The 23,884-nt window shown below is 45.8% G+C and overlaps 1 protein-coding gene across 1 annotated transcript; it reads right to left on the bottom strand.

Moving 5' to 3' along the window:
• Positions 1 to 12,654: 12,654 nt before the first annotated feature.
• RAB11A (RAB11A, member RAS oncogene family) lies at positions 12,655 to 23,673 on the bottom strand (the record flags this gene model as incomplete). Its single annotated transcript, XM_009572668.1, has 4 exons — positions 12,655 to 14,399; positions 21,277 to 21,357; positions 22,334 to 22,527; positions 23,478 to 23,673. Coding segments are annotated over 4 exons (611 nt in total), but the record flags the coding sequence as incomplete, so codon positions are not given.
• Positions 23,674 to 23,884: the final 211 nt, after the last annotated feature.

Raw genomic sequence — 23,884 nt, 5'->3', positions numbered from 1 at the left:
GATGGATAGACGTCAGAACACATACATAATGGAAAAAAGCTTCAAAGGTATGGTATCCAGTGCCTGCAGTCACCCTGGCAAAGAGTTTGAGGAGGGTGCCGTAGAAGAGGTGAGATAGGAGACCTGAGCACCCGGGAGACAGGCCATGCAGAGACAGAAAGGGACAGAGCAATTACCTACAAAATACGCCTGCGTGGCTCAGCTGGCAGCACTCTTGACTCCGAGCCAGATGTCTGGGGCCCATGAATTATGGATGCAAGTCTTTACAAGGCTGTAGGCTCCTGCCTCGGCAAAGCAGCATAAGACAAAAAGGGAGAGCTTTGCTGCAGGAATAGGAGGTGCAGGTGGAGCTGTCTGGCCAGGGGAAGCTCTTTTAGGACCTATCAGCCATCCTACAAGGGCCTTCTGGTGCCAGTTGCTGATAGACTGGTGCATTTGCCTACTAAGTCACAGCTCCGTAAGGCTCTTTTAGCTATCCTGAGCTTAAACAAAGCCACTAGAAAACAAGCGGACCCTGCTACATGGCCTTCCCTGAAAGAGATTTATAGCAGAGCTAGAGAAAAGACCTCACTCAGTACATTAACCAGTCACGCTGGCACAAAGCAATTAATGGGCATTGACTCTAGGGCAGTTCTAAAAACGGATCATAGATGAGTCATGAGCACAAGGCCCAGTGATTTCAGATTTCAGTTGTCCACCAGGCTTACACTGAAAATATTCCAGTTATGTATGGACTACAAGACTACTTGGCCCAGTGGTCCCCACAAGCTCCTGATTACTGGGCTGGGGTTTGGCACACTGAACTTGTGGTTCAGAAGATGGAGCAAAGAGTCTGCCTCGTTCAGAATAGACAGGTTTCAGGCTGAGGTCCTTGATCTGCATTCAAGGCTGTTGTGTCTCTACACACCAGCTGGGAATGTCCCTCCATCAGCTGAGGAGGTAAATACTGCACAGCCTCTTTCCGTAACGTCCTTGAGCTGGTATCGGCTGAGTAATGGGGAAAATGGTACCTTCACACAGAGCTGGTTTCAAGATGCCCACTGGTCTGCTATGGCTGAGGTGTTACAGAGCAAGACCTTTACCTGAACTAACAAGGAATATTGAAAGCTAGTCCACATAAAAAATGATGATCAGTTTATAGCCAGGCCTAGAGAGCACTAATCACTTCATAGCTGCTCTTTACAAAATAAAGTACTATAGTATTTGCTAAAATATCACCTTACCACACAGAATCACTGAAGGAAACCAATAATCCCCGACCAAGTCTTTCTCGATAAAGATAAATTTAAAATATTAACAGGGTGATGTGTATATATTTGACTTAATCCACTGGTTTCAGCTACAATTATTCGCTTTTTCAGAAACAAAATCTTACTATATTATAGTTAGTCATTCTTTTTACTCAGAACTATTAATTTTAAGATTAAACTAAATTACTGTGTTCACAAAGTTAAAAAGCTGCTTTGAACACACGCAGTAGGAATTCCTGTCCATAAACACAGTCACACAGAGAGTGGGGTACCAGTGTGAATGAGAAAAAGAATTACAGTAGCAGTGAACTGTGAAAGGTATTTTCTGCTGCTACATATTTTGTTTAATATTAAGGATCTGAGCCATTTTCTTTACATGTTTATCTCCTTATAAATTGAAAAATCAGGCCTAGAAGCCATGTCAGGAGAGTTAAAATGTTCTTTGTGGCTGCTCAGCTGCTGCAGACAGGCACGGCTGGCAAGGGCAAGGGCAAGGTGCTGGGGACACAGAAACACACCTGACTGCCCAGGGATTTTCAGTAGCTGACCTGCTAGTAGTTAGCAGATGAGATTTCTCGAAGCATCTGCCTTTGGATGGCTGAAGGTTTCCGATAGTCCAGACTGAAGGTCACTTTCTGGGTTTAGGCAGCCCCGGGGTTCTGGCGGCAGCATGGGCACTCTCAGTCCCAGATGAGCCCCCTGCCAGGAGGAGCTGGGTGACGAGCCCAATGCTCAGTGCACAGCTCTCCTCGCCCTCCCAGTTCTTGTGTTCACCTGAAAGATGGAAAGAAAGCATGTGCTAAGCTGGGTCATTCAGATAAAAGAAACTCCCCATCCCAAACAATTGGATTATGTCAGCAAAAAGACTTGGCAGGCAGGTGCTTTGTGTTTATATAGTTTTATGCACTTTAAAGATTATGTCTTTTCCCATCAGGATCTCTTAGGTCTAACTGGAGAAAGCCTGCCCTGCAGCTGAAAATCGTGTTTGGTGCTCCTGACCCCAGCCCAGAGCGTTGCACGGGATGCACTGCTGGGAGAGGGCATGGGGGTCCCATGGCTTGAGGCTGAGTTCAGCCTGTGGTCGACCTCGTCTGCCACCAGCTTCCTCCAGTTCTCCAAGGAGGAGACCAGGGCCCCCAGCTCCGCAGCCCTTGCTCCGTGCTGGCCTGGCTGGAGGCTGTCCCCAGAGCAGGGCATCCAGGAGAGGGATGTCCCTTTTGCAACCTGCCACTAGAAATGCAGTGGCCGTGCTGCTAGTGGAGGCCCAGGGGGTTAGGCACGGCCGGTTCGTGTTTGCCAGGGTCACCCACAGACAAGCCCAGCTCACACCGTGGTGTCTGACGGCTCCTTGCGCTGGCAAAGCAGCAGGAACCCTTCGAGGCAGCAAGGGGCTGGATGCCACGGTGCCAGCTTTGAGCCCCCGTGGCACATGGTGACAGTGGTTGAACAGTCACAAGGTTTTCAGGGCAGTTTCTTTCCTGTGCGTGGTGTTCAGTGATACCATTTCCAAGCTTTTCCTTGCAGCTAAGTCCTTTCCTATTTTTTAGGGTTTTTTTCTTAAATGAATGCTGATGCATTGTGGAATAATGTGACCTCAGGCACTAACATTTTAAGGAAAAAAACCCCTATGCTTTGCATGATAGCCAGCAAAATCCCAGCAGTTAGAAACACTAACGCACTTACCTCAGGGACGTGGGGCTTGGTTCAGTGTGGTTCATTTGTTTGTTATACAGGAATGTGTCCCCACAACTGTGTCACGCTCTGAAAAGCAGCAATAAGCTATCGCTGTGTTACTGTCCTAGCAGCAGCGGAGGTTAGCCAGGTTAATGAAAGCACCCAGAAAGGCACGCTACACTGAACGTCATCCATAAATGTGATTAAATAGTAGGAGAGCATGTTTTACCTGTGTACATCATATTTCCTTAGCACTTCAAACATGGCAGTAGGTACCGAGGCTTGTCATTAGTATGCCAGAGGATATTCAGGGCAAGAGAGGAACCCGGTCTGTGGGAGGGACAAGTACATTTCCAGTCCCTGGTAACAAAAATAAAACCTCCTTCAAAGGTCTGGTGATTGGTATCCAGGCAACATAGAAGACAGGGACTTCAAAATTAGAGCATATTCCCCATATTTCTCTAGCATGTCCAGCTGATCAAGTGCTTACAGCGAGTACCAGCGCTGCTGGTGGCAGTGCCACGCGTCGGGCTGAGCTTTGCACCTCCACGAGAGCCGACCCCGTGGGTACACGGGAGGGTGATGAGGCGGCATTGCCAGAGCTCACACATGGCCTGCAGGGTGAATGGGCTGAGAATTTCTAAATACGTTTGTTCTGGGTTAAATTAATTCATGAAATGAAATTTGACAATTGGTGCCAGACTTTTTAATTATCCCCAAATTACCTCAATAACAAAGCAACTCAGATGTTTCCACATCCTTTAGAGTTAAATTCTCTGCAATCTTGCGCATAATGTGTCTTGTGGGCTAATGACTCCCTGGTGTATAGCACATTACCAAACATACGCTGGTGCTCTGTAAATTATATTGTATCCGGAGCGAAGGGTCTAATCCCTAGCTAGACACAGAGTTCCCGTTTACGTCAGTGGGAATCAGCTCTTAGGCGTGGTGTTTCTCAGTATCTTCTGGGAAAAGGCAATTCCTGGGAGAGGCCAAATGAGTCTGGGCAGCCCAAGTGGAATTTCGCTGGTCTTCCCTGCGAAGGGAAGGGCTGGTGCTGCGGCTACAGCCTGAGGGACACCTGCCTGGGGGTAGTGTCAGTGCTAGCAGCAGTACAGGTGAATTTTAGCTGAGGAAGATAAAAGTAGCTTACCTGGACTTAATAAAATATATGATGTGCTGGGATTTTTGCCTATGCCAGCTCTGATGTGCCCACTTTCATAAACAAACCAGCACTGACCCATGCAGCTATTTACCTGTGTGCTACAGCACAGAGGGAGCAGGACTTCTCACTCTTCCCCCTTTATCGCTGTAGTAGCCAGCAGACTTTTATAATCTACATTTTATGAATTTAAACCCAGCTCTGTTTTGGTTTGTTCCCTCCCAGCCGTGGTGCCGACAGGGAGTGGTTTGTAGTGGACTCCCAGGGCACCGGCAGCCTCATGCTCCCACGTGGAGCTCACTTTGCCCTCTCGTCCTCGCACGGTCCAAAAACCGCATGCACCTATTCACGCTGCCCACTTTTGTGAGCTCCTGCCTTTCGCCCCCGTGAGCATCTGCTCAGCAGCATGGCTTGAGGCAGAGACAGTCTTTCTGTCCTCTCGCCCCAAAATTTAGAGCTGGCTTATTAAAAGCTGCCCAGGCTTTCCTAACGAGCACTACGTACATGTAGTAGCCACCGGAAGCTGTAACTTGCTGGCAGGTAGAGCTGAGCCTTTCTTTAACTAAGAATGAAATAAAAGCCTCAGGGCTGAGTCTCTCTCCCTCATTGGAGCCGTGTCCCTGAAGCAGTGAGTGCTCCTGCACCAGTGTTGGCTCGGGCACCGCCAGGAGCTTTCAGCCCCTTGCCCACATGAGACAGTTCACCCACATGCACTCTTCCCAGTGACTGAAGAATGGGGCCCAGTCCATATAGCACAGGTATTTTTAGCCTAACAATTTTTATTTTATTACAGGATTTTAGTCTTTGTCTATTGCCTCCTCACCTTTAAACACTAACAGATCCTAGACTGCGTGGCACCTTAATTTAAGTCATATACATAGCAAAAGCTAATAACATTGAGCTCACTCATGTATAAAAGCCTTTGGTCTTACAGGGCTGCTCCATCGCTCATTAAAAGGACAGGACGGAGCAGCTTTTCACTGACTTGCCTGTACCAGGATGGGGTTGGTAAAGCTGGAGGGCCAAACCCTGCTGCCAGCAGCTGGGGAATAGTTGTGTTGATTTGGTTCCTGTCTCCTGTGATGTACCAAAACAGACACGTTTCACTTTGAAGCAAAGGCATTGTTAATCTCACCCAGGTTGAAGTCAGATGAGGAGTTTCTTAATTTTATTACTAAATAAACATTGCACTGGTGCCAGCCTTCATGTCCCTGATGGTCCCAGCATGGTCCAGCTGATTTGCTTTACAGTGGAGCTTCCTACCAAGCTGGTTTCACTAACCCTGAGAGCTGGGGACTCTCAAGATTTGCTCGTATCGCTGAAATCAGAGCACAGAAATGCAATCGCTTGCTACAGGCCGCAGGGCACGACCTGACACCTTGCTCTGGATGCCTGCTCAGTGCTGTCCCCCAGCTGAGCCAAGACGATGGACACACACACACAGACACAGCCCCAGAGCTGACGGAGGGAGCATTGCACCACAGAGTGAAGCAGACCTGACAAGTGAGTTAGCAGGACGGGGCGGATAGGCACAGAGATGAGGTTTGTAAAGGAGAAGCGATATCTTGTTGTCTGTCTATTTCTTAACCTGAATTTCTCTTTTTGTCTCCCATACTAGATAGCGGGGGCAGCTGGGATTGCAGCTATTTTGCAAGTCCCGCTATTTCACCGGGAGTATTTCATATATACCAGGATCTGCCTTTGTACTGTAACCCAGCACAAGAAAATGCCTCATCTTTCATTGCATCGCTCTAATTCTAAATTAATGGCACTGCCCAGCAGGATGCACACAGCAGCAATGGCACGTTCTTGAATGTCAATGTTAAGACCTATTTATTCTCTATTGTTTTTTTATTATTTTTAAAGCAAGACTGGCACTGTACCTCGCAGCAGGCTGGCATACCCCCGCCAGGGTCACCGACAGGGGAGACCGGTGGTTACAACTCTCACGTCAACCTTGTTCTCCCCATGTAGCGCCTCCTCCGTCACCATCTCCTGTTTTCTCCAGCCTAGGGGAGAGGAGCGGTAGATGTCTACAGCAATGGGGGAAAAAAAAAGCAAAGCAAAAGCGAGGCTCAGATGGAGGCTTGTCCCCCCTGCGGAAACCCAAGCGTTCCCCGCTAGTAGGAGCAGCCTCCTCCCAGTCTTAATGGCAGAGGGAATACGAAGAAGTCGGTTTCTCCTGGTGCTGGATAGCCCCAGAAACGGGAGCTCTCAGGGGACATACGCACATACGCTGCACTGATGCAGTTCTAAGCCTGCTGGAAATGTTTTGCATTCAAACATACAGCATTTGACGTTGACCAAAGCCCCCGGGACACTAACCCTGTAGCTGGCCCAGCAGGCCAAGTACCAGCAGAAGGTCCTGCTTGCAGAGCCGACTTGCCACGGCCGCATGCATGGGTCTGCGGGTCGGCGGGGCAGGTGGAGCGGGATTAAAACATAGCTCCTTAGGAATTAGGGGGAGGGAGGGAAAGGATTGCCACCTAAAATTAAATATTGCAGTAAATGACAACTAGAACCTTTTACAGGAATACCTTCGGTATCGAGCAGGTTTGTATTTCTTTCCTGCTAGTGAGTTGTGGATGCAATGGTCTGGACACACCCAGAGCACAAGCGTTGGGTGTCTGTGCTGGATGCTTCAAGGATCTTCCTTACCCCCTGCCCCCTTGTCCCCCCTACCCTTCCTGCAGAGGCTCAGTTGTAATTAACCTAAGCAAGCTAACAACTCTAACACTCCCACTCCGCTCTTGTTTTGCAGATTATATGAAAGAATCTGTGTGCAGCTCCAGCACTTGTTCTCTGAACAGCAGTGAAAACCCATACGCCACCATTAAAGACCCCCCCATTTTAACATGCAAACACTCCGAGAGCAGCTACGTGGAAATGAAATCGCCTGGTCACAGGGAGTCCCCATATTCAGAAATGCCAACTTCATCGACAGCCAATAAAAACATCTACGAAGTTGGTAAGTAGGGGGGGGTGGCAGAAGGTCTATTCCAACAGTTGGTGTTTTTATTGTAGATGCTGATTTTTCTTCTTTTCCGGACACAAGTAGCATGGGCTTGGCACGGTGCAGGGAGGCAGGGGCCTGTGCTATGGTGGTGGAGGTGAGTGTGGTACAGCACCAAAGTGCTCCTCCAGCCCCAGCAGAGGAGGGCTGTAGTCCCCTCTTCATGCTCTTGTTTTAAACTGCTGCGAAGTCCAGCTGCAAGATTTTGAAAGCACAGAAATTTTGGTCTTTTGAAGACATTATCTGCAGGCTTTGGGAACTACCTGCCCTTGGATCTCTTTGGTGTTTTTCTCCCCGGTCTGCCCCATGCGCTGCCCCGTGTGCCGCCAGTAAAGCTGCAAGGGGAAGAGATGGTTTGGAAAGCTGATGTTCTGTGCTTATGACAAAATACATGAGTAGAGTAACTAGTTTTGGGAGCGCTGCTAGTTACGTAACCCAGTTTTCCTTGCTTCCCCAGAGCCCACTGTCAGCGTGGTCCAAGACGCCCGCGGTCGGAGTGCCAGTTACCTCCAAAATCCATACGACCTGCCTAGGAACAGTCACATTCCTAGTCACTATGACCTCCTCCCCGTCAGGCACAGCCCGACGCACGGGCCATCTTGGGACAAGCAGTCTTAAAGGGATGAACTTCACTGGTGCACTGTGCTGCAAACTTTGACGAAGCAAAAGAGAAGACAATCCTTTTCTGCGCTGCAGGATACTGACGGGACTTCAGACTGTCTTACGCAAGGACCTAACGTAACACAACATCAGCTTGGGCCAACTGCTGCTGCATGATGTTATTTATAAAGACATTTTTATATGCGTAACAGGAACTAACGAGAACCTCCTCCACGCGTGACTGGAGTACGTCACCCCAGGAAGGTGTCTACATGCTCCAGGCAAAAACTCTCCGTGGCGTGTATTCTAACCCTGGCTTTGCTGTAAAATAAAACACAAAAACATGCTAAGTAGAAGGACTTATAGATGTATATTTCTACCAACTGCATCAAGAAACCTTTTACTGTTAGGAACAAGGTGACTAGGAATACGCTGGAATATATTTTACATCTTTGTCATGGAAATGGACATTTTTCTGAATGAAAGCAGGGAAACATCATTTCACTGTCTGGAAACCTCATTTACTGCCATCACCATGTGCAACCTGTGCAGATCATGTTTGGTAATTAGCACTGAGATGTTAATCTTTATATTCAGTACCAGGATATTTGAGTAGAGGAATATTAACACAGACACATTCTGTGCAGTTTTTAAAATGTAACATCTTGGCAAATGTCCACTGATCTTTGCTGATGAGTTGAGTTTCAACAATGAGTCTCACACCCAGCTTACCACACTTTTAACAAGCTATAAAATACTTTGATTGGCACAGATAGGCTTTAATTTTCCTTATGTAGCTTCTGTTTTGTTAGATAAATCCACCAGATTTGTCAGGCAGTGTAAACTGATGCACCTTCATTTACTGCCCTGGGACGCTGCAGGTTTGCACAGACTAACCCTTGTTTGGTTTCCTTTTCTAAAGCTAAGCCACGTCGGCTTCTCTAGACCATCTTTACAAACCATCTCATCGTGATTCACTTAACAGCATGTCATTTACCTCACCCTTTAATTTGATGGGCATTACCATGTAGTACAACTTTATCCGCTGATGATTCTACCTGAAATGTCATTAAATTGAGCTGAAACTGGGTCTTCTTTTTCAGCAGCTGTTTGTGAAGTAATTATCAAGGGGTTTGCCCACGGTAAAGTTTTGGACTAAGGCACCATGATTTTTTTTTTTTTTGTAATCTTTATTGACCTAGAGAGTAGAACACTTGCTGTTAAGCAGTTCCTTGTAGATTTTGAGCATGAAATAGTATTGATTCTAAGTATGTAATTTTATTAGGCAAACGTGGAAGTAGCAAGTTGATTGCCTCTTAAATATGAAAAAAAAATCCTGTTGCACATTCGCCAGGCTGATGGAAGCAGAAGAGGACGAAACCAACACCAATCAGTCGCTCAAAGCATGATCACTCGTGTAACCTGCTGGTCTAGGGGACTGGTAAGAGGAGCCTTCCAGCTCGGAGGCAGCGGCTTGATCCCGGCTCCGAGTCAGACCAGGCGTCGGATCACTCGGAGCACCCTGGTGGGGCCCAGCCCGTGTCCCCACAGACGGACTCAGCCCTCGCCTTGGGGATCGAAGCCCCTGGCACGGCGGTACCAAGCTGCTGGCAGCCTGCACAGCACCCCTGGGCTCGCTGCCGCAACATGCTTGTGTCAGGCCGCAGTGAGCCCCGGCGATGTGCTGCTGGAGGAGCTGGGGCCCCTCCACGTGGTCGGGTTGGCTCTGAGCCCCTCTGTGCAAACCAAGAGCTCTGCAGCGAGACAGCCGAGCTGAGCCCAGAGATCCCCCAGGCTTCCAGAGCAGCAGATTTTCATGTTGCAATGCATAAGTAGTTACATGAATGCTGCATGTGTGCATGGGGGCAATGACTGATCAGCAATAGTAATTTTATTTTCCAGGAAAGCCTTATTTGAAATGTAAGTAAAAAATTATTTTGTAGGGCCAGTAGGAATATATTTTATGTACATGAAGAGAAAGACTTACCTCAAAAATATCAAGAGAAAGGCAGTTCGATAAGGAATACTCTTGTTAGAGACCTACCTTGACACCTAGCACAAGCAGTCTCAGCTGCCGGCCTGACCAGTGTTTGTGTGTGTGTTGCTGTAACGTTTGCGATGAGATTCCAGAGAGCAGAGATGTGCTCAGTTGTTTTTTTTTTTTTTTCAAAGCTGGATTTTCAAACCAAATGCAATGATGTGCATAGAGCTTAACAGGAAAGAAAACAAAGAAACAAAACCAACAAAAAAAGTACCTTCCTGTATATTAGCATTAGCTTAGGAAATAGGCACCAAAATGGCAATACTTTTTTAAGGCAAGATAGATTTGTAATATATTTGTTCACTGTGCAAAGGTATTCTACCTTGTACAAAATAAATTGAATTTCTCTCAATGTGTATTTCTCAAACGTACTCATTTGCAGACTAAAACTTCCAGCCCATGTTCAGGTCTGAGTTCTCCAGGCGATGGGGCTGGTCACGAAGGGACTGTCCACGTCAACCAAAAAAACCCACAGGCGTCAGGCTTACAAGCCAGAAGCTGGTTTCTCTGTTGCAGGATTTCTCAGAAAATGCAATGCTGTAATTCAGACTGTAATTTGGAGTTAATTTAAAGTAAGGCCCAGCTTTAAAACAAAACGTAACTGGCTCTGTACATGTCTTACAACTCCTTCGGTAGCTCCCGTTCCCCAGCAATTTAACCTCAGCGGGTCTGAGCGAGAGACCCCGGTGATGCACACACCCAGCCGGACACACTCCTGCACACCTACAAAGAGCAACCTGGGGCGAGTGCCAACACCAGGTCTCTCTCTGATTGTCGTGCGATGCATTTCAGTGCGCGTCGTGACAGTGCTCAGTGACACCAGTGGATTGTTGTGCTTTCAGGTGGGCACTGGAGGATACAGGCCAACGCAGTTACCCTGCTGCACCCAGAAGCGATGAGACCAGGCACGCGGCAGCCATCTCAGCAGGTTTGACGGCGCTCCCAGGGAGCCTAATCACCAAGTCATGAGCACAGATTTGCAGCAGAAACACCTTCAGAATTAATGACTCCCAGGCAACGCAGCGGACTGCTACATGTTGAAGCTTTTTCAATATTTGTGCTTCGTATTTCTAAAAATCTTGTTAACTAAAGCCCAGCATGTAATCTTCTTATTTGACAAACCACACTCAATAAGCTATTTAAGTCTGGAAATTCATCAGGTTTGAACTGATAGAGTAAGTAATTCTAGCTTAATAAAAATGTCTTTAAATCAGAACAATTCCATGTCCTTTCTGCTTAAGAGTCAGAACCTCAACTCCCATCAAACACAAGAACCACTGATGCTCGCTGAACGGCTTCGTAATTGTTAAGGTTGGGACTTTCAAATATGTAAATGATAGCAAAAGCTTTTGGCAATCAAAACCAATTTAGCAGCATTATACAGAATTCCCAGAACCTCAGAAAGCTCATTTCAGGGCCCAAAAGCACTATCTGTTATAATCAGTTGTCTCCTATTAGCAGAGAGGCACACTTCAGTCTAGAAGTAATGCCAGCTACAGAAGAGAATGATTAATCAGCAGCTGAACGGGAACAATACCCCGCTGGGTCAGTGTTCAGAGGGAATAATGTCTTTCATTGTCTCTCCAAAAGCACTTCGTGAAGTACCTTCTCGTCCCAGGAGTGTCACCCAGCCCAGGGCCAGCCAGGATCCGCTGCCACAGCACCGCCGTGCTTAGTCAGGAAAAAGCAGTACAAAACCACAGAACGGGAGGCAAAGGCTTTAATAGGTAAGAAGTTACATCTCTGTACACACACCTTTTGATTTCGCTTTAGAAGTCAATAGCTTATGAAGGCTTTACAAACTATTGCATGAAAATTTTATGTTCCATGTTGCAGCAGTTCGTAAGTATAAATCAGTTTTTGCACAGCCTGTTTTATGATCATTAATTTTAAAAGTTCTGGTGGTGGTGGGGAAATCAGAGTTCTTACTTCGTCTAACAGCACATGCAGCCATTTCCCAGCTGCCCAGGACTTAAACACGGCCCTGCTTGTTGCGAGGCAAAGGAAGAAGCACATACACACATGCAAACACTGCATGGGGCAGGGGCAGCCTCAGCCTCTGACAGCGATTTGCGCTCCGACAGGCTTCGTTGCATTTGCGTTTGCTGCAGAAGGAAGCGTCTTGCATAAAACCATGCGAAATCCAGCCTGCTTACGTGAATCAGAAAAGGAAGCGAAGTGAAACTCATCCTGCATTTCCAGTTGACAAATTTAGAACTTGGCTGCCCCAGTAATTTGGTTAATTCCAAAATACACTCCAGTCTGGCCAGAGAAAGTGCTGTGAGAAAAAGTTCCTACAGCAAGCAAAGCCCCGTCTTACACCTCATCCTCAGAGTCTCCTGCAATGTTAAAAGGCCCTAAATTGCCTTTGTCCCCAGAGCCACCAGCGCTGCCCCACACGCTCTGTGGGTGACGGCTGCCTGCAGCAGGCGGCCAGGAGGCTGCCAGGGACACAGGCACAACGCTCGCTGGCGGTCTGGCTCTCCCGTGCACCTCTGCTTTAGCAGGGCACCAGAGTAAGATCAAAACACTTAAATCATTTGCTGCAGTAGTTTGCTGCCCCACACGATTTTCTTACTGGTGGCAATGTGGGGAAAAAAAAAAAAAAAAAACCACGTTTGTAAAAGCTATTCAGAGGTTTGACTAGAGCAAACCCACAGACTTTTCAGAGCATAAAAGCTTCCTGAAGCTGCCAAACTGTGATGGTTATGAACTGCGGCAGCCCCAAAAAGCTGCAGGCCTGGTTTGAGTGAAAAAGGCAACTGTGTTAGACAACCCTTTCCGTTCCTCTTCTAGGGGTACTTCCACTTCAGCGTCTCCTCACAGCCTGTTCCAAGAAGCTTACTAGCTTCCAGGAAGTAAAAACCTTCAGGTCACATCCCAGTTCCCCCAAAAAGTGCACCCAACACCATACTGAGTCGTCCCCTGTAATTCTTTATTAGAATCATGGATGAATATATTTTAAATCAATCTAAAAAAATAATGAATCAAAGTACAGTACATGCATAAAATACAAAGTAATTTACAAACAGATCAAAATAGCATCTTCAGAACTAATACTAGGAGGAGAAATGGATTAAAAAAAACAAGTGACCGACTACAGCAATGCCTTCCGTGTGCCTTACACATCATGAGCACCGCAAGACAGAAAGGTTGGGTACGAAACGCAGCTGGTAGTGCCTACCCAGATTTGGATGTTCCAAGTGGGTCATATCAGAGTTTGAGAAACGTCCCCTACATCAGTTACTTCCCTGCAGTTGTATAAACAACTGCAGGCATTTATACAACAAACAGTTCTTTTAAATACTGTAGAAATTCAGTGCCTATAGCCCCCAAATCTCAATATTAATGACGTGTTTGGGAATAGCACATACTGAGTGATACGCAGTGGTTTCAGAGTGCAGTGACAGAAGGCACAGTTCATGTATCCCTGAACAAGCTAATCGAACAGATGATTTGTATTGAGTGACAGACCACAGAGGGAACGCATCCAGTAAGAAAACTACTCCAGATGTTTTTGTTAAAGAACATATACCAAACTGGAATAATTTAAAAATACCAGATGAAACAGAACTGAAAACTAAGACCAGGTTGTGGAAGTTGTTGATTCATCAACTCAAGCGTTTGGATATATTAATATACGTGGCATGTATTAATAAATGTGATATGTAATACGTGACAACACCCTTCAAGTCTGTGTGCCATGAAAGAAAAAAGGCATCCTCAAATCCTGATACCACCAGCACTGTGGAGGCCAAGTCCCGGGCAGCACAAAAACATGCTGCCAGTTCCAGTGTTGGAGTGACCCTTCATCAGTTACGCAGCTCGCGCTTTTGCTTTCTTCACAAGAGGCACCTCAAACGGCGTCCCACCAGCCTCTCCCGGCCAGCCTGCCAGCAGCTCTGCCTCACGTCACAACCTCCTCTGCAGCAGGTGCCAAACCACAAAAGCTCATTCACAGGTAGCAAGAACCCTGCGGCTTGTTTGCAAGAAATTCGCTTTTCTCCCCCATAATATTCTATACAAAAATCCTCAACTCAACAATCTGAAGATGTAGCCAGAAACATTAACTTACATTAAAATTGCACTTCAGAGCAACGGGCATTCCATCAAGCTTTAGATGCAGTATACAACACCTTAAGACAAGGAAAGATTATCCTGCCCAGAGATATTTTCCTAGTTAACCTGACAGTAATTGTTTCGCAAGGAGCAGAATAACGTCTTCAAGTGCTCACTAAAGGCGTCTGTGCTCTGACTAGTGGGCATCATGTTGGAAAGAGATCAGTTCAGTTCCAAACAATTTACTGAACCAAAACCAACAAGTCGGTGTTGGGAAAATACTGCAGCCACACAGAAGCAACAGATTTATAAACACTGAAATCAAAGTGTTTAAGACATGGAGAAATTCAGAAGGAATAAGCAGTAACTAAACACAAGAAAGTAACCACGAAAATTACAAATATATTTAAATCTTGGACCTGGGGAATATACATAGCCTTTTAGGAAAGAATGAACAATTCTATATATTCTGACAGCACTGCATCTTTGGTTTGTTTTCAGTGGTTGGAGGGACGTGAATGGGAACCACGTTGTTGCTTGGAGACATATCGTTTTCATGTCTGTCGGACATTTGCTTCTGGGAAACAATACGATAGATCTCTGGAAGATGAGAAAGAGCTAGTCATTACGCGTACACCAGCGATACACCATCAGAAAGTTAAGTCTGGGGGAAACCAGGCATAAAATATATGAAGATTTCCCATAGTTTTGGAAATATACAGGTAATGCGCAGAAGCGTTCACAAGAAGTTCAATTGTGATGCTTTCTATATTCAGAAAATGAGTATTTTTGCAAACAAAATCAGAAACTATGTACCCCATCAATTCCTTCTGATGGTTCCTACAGCTCTGCGGACAGTGGTTGCATGTTTGCTATGTATCCGCAGACAACAGCGGGATTAAAAAGAAACACTCAAAATTTCTCTCTCTGATAGGACTGTGAGGGCAATTTCTTCTCTCTCAGCATGCCTATCACGTACAATAGCTTGTCTACCATCCAAGCGGTTTTAAATCTTCAGAAAAGGTTGACTGGGGCCCAAAAGAGGAGACCTGGCCCCAAAAGAGGCCCCTTAAGCAGAACACAAGCCCTTTACAATAGTCACTGTGTCAGTGCAGCTCAACTTCAAAACTACAGAGAAGAAATATGGACTCCAGACAAGGAAATTCCAGCATAAATTGGAGAGCACGGGTTCAACTCCTGTGCCCCTCCCAGCAAGCTGCCCAGTCAGGAACGCTGCAGACCTGCCCTGAAAGCCTTGCCCTGTTTCCTGGGATTTGTCAGTGGCCGATGGCGTGTGCTGTACATAAACTCAGAGCAGCTACAAGAGCACTTACTTCAGCTGCACAGAAGAAAGAGTACAGCATGCGTAACACTTCACCCCCAGAAAGGAAATAAAGGATACCAAAAATAGAACATGGGGAACTCAGTTGCGAATTTGAGTTTTAAACCATTAAAGTTAAAATAATTAAAAAAAAAGCTTGCTAAACTTCAGTTTAACAAAAAGTTTGAAAGCGTTTCAGATTCAGCAAAAAGCCGACACTGAAATGACATCACATCTTCTACTTTGCGCAACAGAAAAGCATGCTGGCAACAAACGATGCCCACTTCCCATCTGCATGCTCCAGCTCACTGCCCTGCCGTAAGGGTTCAGATAAGCCCAGGCTGCAGAAGCCGAGGGTGTCTGCACTTCACTGCTCCTGCAGAGCAAAGCAGAGAAGAGCACAGCTCGCAAACAACTCTGGCAAAACAAAGCAAAGGTCCAAGTTCTTTTGGAAGTCTGAAGTCTCTTATCAGCTGGATAATGACTGTCCAAACACACACCTCGCCTGACCCCAAACCAAGACATATCTTTTCCACCAGAAATTTGTCATTAGTGAGTAGCCTTTGTTCAGAATTTTAATGAGCTGCTGCTTAGCGCACATCCTGACATCATTTCAATACTGGAAATTGAGCAACCTTGTGCAGAGAGGTCCTCTTTGCTGCCAAGGGCACACAGCTAGGCACCTGCTTTTACGACAATGGGAAGAGATGGCATTGAGGAATTAGAAAGGGTCCCTGACAAACAAGGCTTGAAAACCTTGCCCTTGATGCAACAAGCCTGCACTGATTTAAGCTGCCAACACAAAAGAGGCCAAGTGCTCCCCACGAAGAGTAAGAGCAGGGCTGCACACATCCACGGGACTGCTGGCAAAATAAAAATCTCTCACGTAGATACTGTGCTGTATCTATGGACTGTACAAGTGACATCAATCTTTGCAAGTGGCACTTTGAAAGAATCTGCCTGTTAGGCCTCCAAACCGATAGCTCAGACTCAGATAGGGATAAACTATTCAGAAAACTGGATTTTACATAGGCGTTCAGTTACAGACCAAGTCACTGAGGCAACCAAACAAGAGCTGGACACGTAAAATGATTTTCTGATTTCACCCTTTCTCGAGTTCAGTCTTCTTTCCAACAGTCTTACACATAAACAACTTCACAAGTTAAGTGAATCCCACAAAATGAGATCTTTAAAGCCACCTGCAACCCCATGTGGGAATTTGCAGATAAAGATCAGCCTCGCCCTGTGACAGGCCACTCTGTTCAGCAGAGCGCCTGTGTGCGGAGGTGGGAGGAGCACAGCTGGAAGAGATCTCCTCTGCATTCCTCAGGACAAGTTTTCTGCTCCACTACCCTGCACCAGCTCAGGGTCGACAGCCAGTTTACCTCCAAGTGCAGAACACTGCCCATTCCTATTCAAGAGCAGAAGGCTCTTGCCACCTCCGTTACTGGAAACTCTCTATAGTAGCACCTTTGGCAGCAGCAATTCTCAGTTTTCCCAGAGAACTTCCTGAACAAGTTCGTACTACTCCCTAACACGAGCTGTCACACACTTCCTCCACCCTGTAAGCAAGGATTTGCTACAGGGTGCTCTCTGTATAACACCCTCATTTTACAGCAAAGATCTTCAGTAAGCCCTGAAGCCTTAAAAACAATCTTTGCAGCACAGATTTCTCTGCTGATAAAGGGTCTATCCCTTCCGACTCTAGGAATATATTTCCATGATCCCCACTTCCACGGCCTCCCCAGCAATCCTGCAAGGACATTTAGCAGCTATGCTGCTCGAATTACCTTGCATCAGCCCCAAGTTTGTTGCTCACTGCCGCTTCTCCCTCCTCTGCAGCGCAAACCTTTGTGCAGCCACAGCGTACTGCCCTAGATGAAAGCCTAAATGGCTAAAACCCGCCTTTCCCTGGATCAGCTGCACACTCTTGCACCACACACAGCGGTGCTGGTGTGAAAGGGGAGGTGGGAACAGCTTAAACCTGCTCTCACCAGAGCAAAATGCCCAGCGGCAAAGCCTACACTGAAACTGGTCTGCACCGAGGAATGCCAGGCTAATGAAGACATGTGCTTTTTAATGAAGACACTACACTTTATGCTCTGCTCAGTAACTGAATGAGACCTTATTAAGAGCACATTCAGCAGAATGCATCACTGCATAATTGGTAACCGTGTGAGACAGGCCTTGCACTATAAGCGGGCTGGGAAAAAGTGACACTGCTGCCTAGGAGGAGCTTGCCCAGTCCTTGTCTGCTCAGCCTGCACTAATGTTTCATTCATTTTCAGGTGTACAGAGCTAATAAAAGAGGAAATCCCTAGAATTTTTGACGTTAATGCTCTGTGATGTTGTTTCCTTGGAGATAGGATTCCTTAGAGATGAAACCGCAGCAGAATGCAGTACGGGAACAGAGACGGCACAGAGCCGGGCAGGGAACGGAGGCAGACTCTAGTTTACTTTAAGGATGCTTTATCCTGCTGTGAATGCTCAGTGTGGATAGGATTATAATACCAACCTCTCCTATTTGCCAGATGATACAAAGCAGCTTTATGTGCACAACAATCAGCCCTTGTAGTCTAGACATCTTGCAACAGAAGAATTTGGATAGGGACCATTACTCTAAGCCACAGAAGGAAAAGGTACCCAAAACCTCATCTGGTATCCACAGCAGGACAAGAAGTCCACTAGATGTAAGATATACCCCTCTCTAAAAGTCCTCTGTGGTATAGGGAGAGGAAAGAAAAGCTTTCTCCACCTTCTTCCACCTTCCACCTATAACAACAGCAGATCACATACTCACTTAGGCTGTGCTAACTATAATGCATTCATATTTCCCATGCCCAAAGCCATCTATTCCAAGTGGCTTAATCTGAGAATCTCGGTGTAGAGAAGCTTAACACGGACCCTGCTACACCTCCAAGGGAAGTATTCTTACAAGTTTCCAACACTGTCCCAACCAGACCAGCTTCAGTAGGGCTGGAGAAGAAAGGAGTTTTGCTACAGACCTTAGTCATGACACCCTGTTCAGGAGAGATCTAAGCAGCTGTGTGAAAAGCATCGGGAGCAGCCTGGGATGTCTCTGCGGTGCAGTTCCCAGCACTGCAAATACTAGCAGAGCTGGTGCAGCAGCATGCCCTGCCCTTTCTTCTGTCAGCAACCTCTGCTCGCAGCCTGTGGCAAAGCCTGTTGGCTTTACCAACTTCCTTCTTCAAAGGACAGTGAGCATTCCACCCGCAGGTACTATGCTGGGAGGCAGCCTTGCCAAATACAGACATGATTCTGCAGGGTCACTCTGAAAACCACATTCCTCAGATGATTGCTCCCCTCTTTCCTTCATAGCAAATCATTAACAGAAAAAGCCAGCTGTGAAGTGTTATGAGAAGATATTTATTGGCAGAACATTCGTCCTTAGCATGCCAGTCACAGCTGAGATGGAGCCAACCTGCTGCTAATGCATTATTTACTTCATCTTTATCTCCCTGAAACAGGAGCTCCTGTCTGGAGTGAGCCACATGCCCACTAATCAGCAGAAGTGTTTCTTCCAGCACAGTTGAACCAGTCCCTCCTGAACAAGGATCCTGTCCGCATACCCAAGAGCTCTTTACCCAAAACATTGTGGAAAAGCAACAGCCTCAACAATCTGTCAGAGTCCACCGAGGGCAAGTTTTAATCACACGTTCTCCCATTACAGACTGCTCTCCCTTACAGAAAAATTAAACTAGAAAAAAAATCAAACCTCTGTGAATTAGAATCCAAAATAACTTCTGGAATAAAAGGTACTGTCGGAAGCATGCGAGGAGAGATAAAGAAACAGCCTAGCCTGTGCCCAAGAGGTGAACTGCTTCCCCATGGCAACAGCAGTGTATCATCTGAGTGTCACACAGCTTGTGGAAGTAAGGCAGCAGCCCAGGGCGTGCAGCAAGCTTTCCACCTCTTCAGCCACCACTGTTAGAGAACAGAACGGCCCAACAGGAGATGGGGGCAGTTAGGTGACCAGTTTATATTGGCTATGACAGCCTGACAGCCACCTTGGGAGGGGATAAACAATGTCTGATATATTTCCAGTTCTGTTTTATTAGTGCTGGTGCTGAATAAGCATGAAAGTTAATTAACTAACCTTCATCTGAGAACCCTGATCCTCTCTGAAAACTGGAAGAGCAAGCAGCAAGGCCGTTTGTTCTACATGACACACAGAACATTTGGCCAGAAACTGACCTCAAAGTTCAGCCTAGGTACTCCTGAGAGGAGAGGGGATACCAAGGACACATGCATAAAGGAAGAAGTTTCAGGTTTTAGGAGTTACAAGCAAGCAATAAAAATGTCTGTCTCCTGAAAACTCCATGCCCAAATTCACGAGCATTTTTGACAGGACTGCCTTTAGGCAGGTGAAGAAAACAGGAAATGCAGCAGGCATCCAGATACCATCGCATTCAGCCACTCCTTAGCCATCCACCCTCTGATGGCATTAGTAGTTAGTCATGTAGGGAGTAAAGGTAAAAGATAACATAACTTATCTCCTCTTCTTTTTTTTTTTTTTTTTTTAAATTTGTGCAAGGTTGAATTACAATCAAATGACTACACTGAAGTTAAAAGGGAACCACATGGTTCAGCTGAAGAGGAAACTAACTCAAGTTCCAGTCCCAGCATTGCATGAAGCAGCAATATGACAAGCATCCCTATGCACAGTTGATTCATTCTGCATGGACACGCTTACTTTTTTGCTATTACGGACAGGAACACTGCTGCTTAGGAACCCGCTGTAAAAAACACAACAGAACCAGAACCTATCGGCGGCCTCTTACAACTAAGGATAAGACAAGAAACAGATGGACACAGGCAGATAATACTCCAGCAGCCTAACAATTCACTCTCTCTCTCCACTGCTAGGGTGTTCATAAATCATTTCAAACAACTCAAGAAAATACTACAGAATTTATACTTTCATTACAGTAAACAACTTCCTGGCTGCCTCCTCATCTGCATGTTCCAGTATGGCTAACAAGTCCTTTTTGGTGTGTTTTTAAAAGAATGTCTAAATTAACTGGCAAAGAGAAAAAAAATTCAAAACTAACTAGTGCCAATGTCACAGCAATGAGATCTGATTAACAGACACACATAGTTTAGAAGTGGGGCCGCTGTGCATACCAAGCAGATCATGTAACCTGGCACATGCTACATTGGGATGGAGGGAGTTTAAATTTGCAACTGGGAAACATGTTGGAGGCACTCGGAGAAAACAGAGACACTCCCTGGTGCACCTAGAACAGAGAGACATACTAAAACAGAGGAGTCTCTCAGATGTTTTAAAGACCCAGACTAGAGATTTCGAGAGGCATTTGCCAAAGCTGGGATTGATGAAAGCTCAAAAACCACACACGCCACTGTTGTCCCACTATGCCCTGGCTACAGCTGACGGGTACACAGCAATACAAAAGTCCCATGACAGCTAGTGATTTCCACACCAATTTGTCAATTCCTACCCTATCCTTTATAAGCCACACTTAAGTTAAGGTCCCCCACGTAGTTGTAGTTGAGTGTCTCAGACTCTTAATGAGTTTTGCTTATCTAAGAAAGGGTTTAAAGAAAAAGGAAGTACTTTATCCACAGAGCATAAAAAATGCAGCACTCACTGCCATCACATGTTACAGATCCAAAAGTCCACCCAGGACTAATAAATGCGATGACAGTGACTACCCCACAGTTCAGGAGGCACTATGTCTCAGACTACCAGTATTGTTCAAAGGAAGGATCTCTACTCTTTCATCCATTTTCCCTTGGCAACTGCTATGGTCACAATTACAGATGGAAACAAACTACCTCTCCTTTGATAAACGATGGCTGTTTTAACTTGACGCTTGCATGAGACAATTCTCTCCCATGGGCACTCCCTATACCATACACAAATGGGAAACTGAAACATAAACTACACTGTCTGGAAACCTGGGGCAGATCAAAGTGAACAAGGATTCATTCCTGAGTCCAAGGCTGGCCTTTCAACTGTGACACTTCGAAACTGGACTCCAAATGTTATGGCTGTGAAGAATGATTAAATAGCAAAATTTTGAACACTTTACAGGCAAAGAAATGCCTATTTGCATCATATCTGTGCAGCCTTCTGCCCTTCCCCCTTGAAAAACAAAGCACTAGATGACTCACCTGTCAGAATAGTCTGGAAAGCTGCTTCCACATTTGTAGAGTCTAAAGCAGATGTCTCGATAAATGACAAACCATTCTTCTCTGTGTGGACAGAAATACTATAATTAGAGAGGTACATCACATATCTGTTTCCCATCTGGAAGAACTTCTGTCCAGATTATATTTGTGGTGTTCCTGATGAGACACATGGGTATCAAGAAAAAGTATAAAGAGTTGTGGGTTTTTCCCCCTTACGTGATCTGAAAGCAACACCACCAACATTAGAATTTACACTCATCCTCAAGGCACAGGGATCAGTCCAGTGCTGTGTTACTTTGAGGCACATCTTCCTGCATCACTGAAAATGAGAATTTGTGGCACTTTCAAGAATTGTGAGGAAGCTTCCTGGATTTTCTTTAACCTCATCAAGTCTCTCCATCTCCCACCTGCTGGTATGTCATCAGAGCTTACTTAACAGGGCTAGCCCTATCAGGGGAACGATAGTCCTCCACCTGCAGGCAGGGATCCTCACTGGCCATAAACTCTGCAAACGCAGCTACAGCAAGAAACTCGGCTACATTCCTGGATGAAAGAAATCTGGCCTAAAACAAGGCAAGATTTACAGAAACTAGAATTATTTTTCACAGATCTTAATTATGTAATAAGAGTCAGAAAGCCGGTTTAATGAAAGTCTGTTCAGCCACGGGCATCTGCGTAGGGCTCCAGATCGGTTGGTACAAAGAAGGCAATATCCAGGTGCAAAGCTACCACCATACAAGAAACACAAACCTAAAGCCATAGGCACAGTTGCTGTGAGAAAAGCAATGCCTAGGCAAGAGAATAAATCTGGTTTTAAATCTTCAAGTGCCTCTGGCTGATTCTTGAAAACACATCAGCATGCATGTTCTACAAGGCTTCCTTTTTGCCTGTATTATAAAGAAGCTAACACCAGTATGTGACACTGAGGAACATCACCAGCAGCACTCTTTTTCTTCCTACCATCACACTCACGTATCTAACACCGGGTAGGCAGATCTCCAGACAGTTAGCATTAGGAAATTATTTTGAGTTCACCGACCTGCAAAAGCTCTGGCCTCATCTGTAGGGACTGCTCTCAGGTGGCGCAAGTCACTTTTGTTTCCCACAAGCATGATTACAATATTGCTGTCAGCATGGTCTCTCAGCTCTTTCAACCACCGCTCTACATTCTCGTAAGTAAGGTGCTTAGCAATGTCATACACCAATAATGCCCCTACAGCTCCGCGATAGTACCTGTGGGTAAAGAGACATGTTAGAGAACCAGCACGAAACATCATGATTAAAAGTGACAAGTTACTGTGCAATAATGGGAAATAGCTATTACTAAGACAGCTATACAAAAAAATCCCCAGAAGCAGACTATGTGGGACCTGAAGCAGTGAAGTAGAGCATCCAGACTAGGGTTATGCCACAGGACCACCAGAGCAGCCAGGACAGCTCAGAATCTAGGGGGCAAGCCAAGCCCCATGCTTGCGGGGAGAACCCTGAATCCCACAAGTGAAGCTCTGGAATCTGTGGGGAGCTACTGTCACCTTCAACCTCTGATCCACTCCTAAAAAGTCTCCCCCACCCATCACTGGGTGCAGTTCGGGCACAGCCCACAGTGATAGAGAGACTTCAGAATGACTCACTGGATCATAAAAATGTCAATCTGATCTATTCCGTTTACAAAAGGCCACAGCTGGTCTCCTTTCAGACCAGAGAGAGGCACAGTAACACATTCAAAAAGAAACAGGCTGTGTTCCCCCACTCCACAATTACCTCCAGCTTTACTTAAATCCAGCTTTTGCTATGCTATTTTTTTCCATTTAAATAAGCAAGCAAAGTGAGCAGTCTTTCCTTACTGCTACAGGAGGGTTTCTGGTCTTAGGTTACCACTGATAAAACCTCCATAAACACGGATACTACTTTATCAATTGCTTGCATTGAAATGAGTCTCTCAAAGCTCTTGCATTCTAGGCTTGAAATGCCTCCAGTTACGTATCATGAGAGCACTGAGAAGTAAATCAGTTTGTGTAGGGACACACTATATCAAGTTTCTGGACTGAATAATATTTAAGCTTCCTTCCCCATAGGTTGTGGATATTACACAATAAAATACAAACACCCTGTTTGCAGTTTCTGAGGAAAAAATTACCCTCCTCAGCAAACGTTTCTCTGCAGCCATACAAGCTATCACTTACGCTGATGTTATAGCTCGGTATCGCTCCTGCCCTGCTGTGTCCCATATCTGAGCCTTTATTGTCTTCCCATCAACTTGAATGCTTCTTGTTGCAAACTCTACTCCAATGGTGCTTTTGCTTTCCAAGTTAAACTCATTGCGAGTGAATCGAGACAGAAGGTTACTCTTGCCTACTCCAGAGTCTCCAATAAGTACAACTACAAGACAAAAGTGACATGAGAATCAGATTCCAGTTGTAGATAATACATTGACAATCACCTGCAATAAACATTTCTTTTCCAGAATGAAAGCATGAAGGAAAAGAATGGCAAAACCACCACCCTTGTCATGGGTCTACTGTCCAAGTCTTGATATTTCTTAAGAACCAGATCTGCCATATTCACCAGCATTTTGAACAGACGTTAGACT

Source organism: Fulmarus glacialis, unplaced genomic scaffold (assembly GCF_000690835.1).
Source record: "Fulmarus glacialis isolate BGI_N327 unplaced genomic scaffold, ASM69083v1 scaffold33312, whole genome shotgun sequence".
Lineage (NCBI taxonomy): Eukaryota > Metazoa > Chordata > Aves > Procellariiformes > Procellariidae > Fulmarus > Fulmarus glacialis.
The sequence above is the reverse complement of the archived record's forward strand: the minus strand, read 5'-3'. Positions and strand labels throughout refer to the sequence as shown.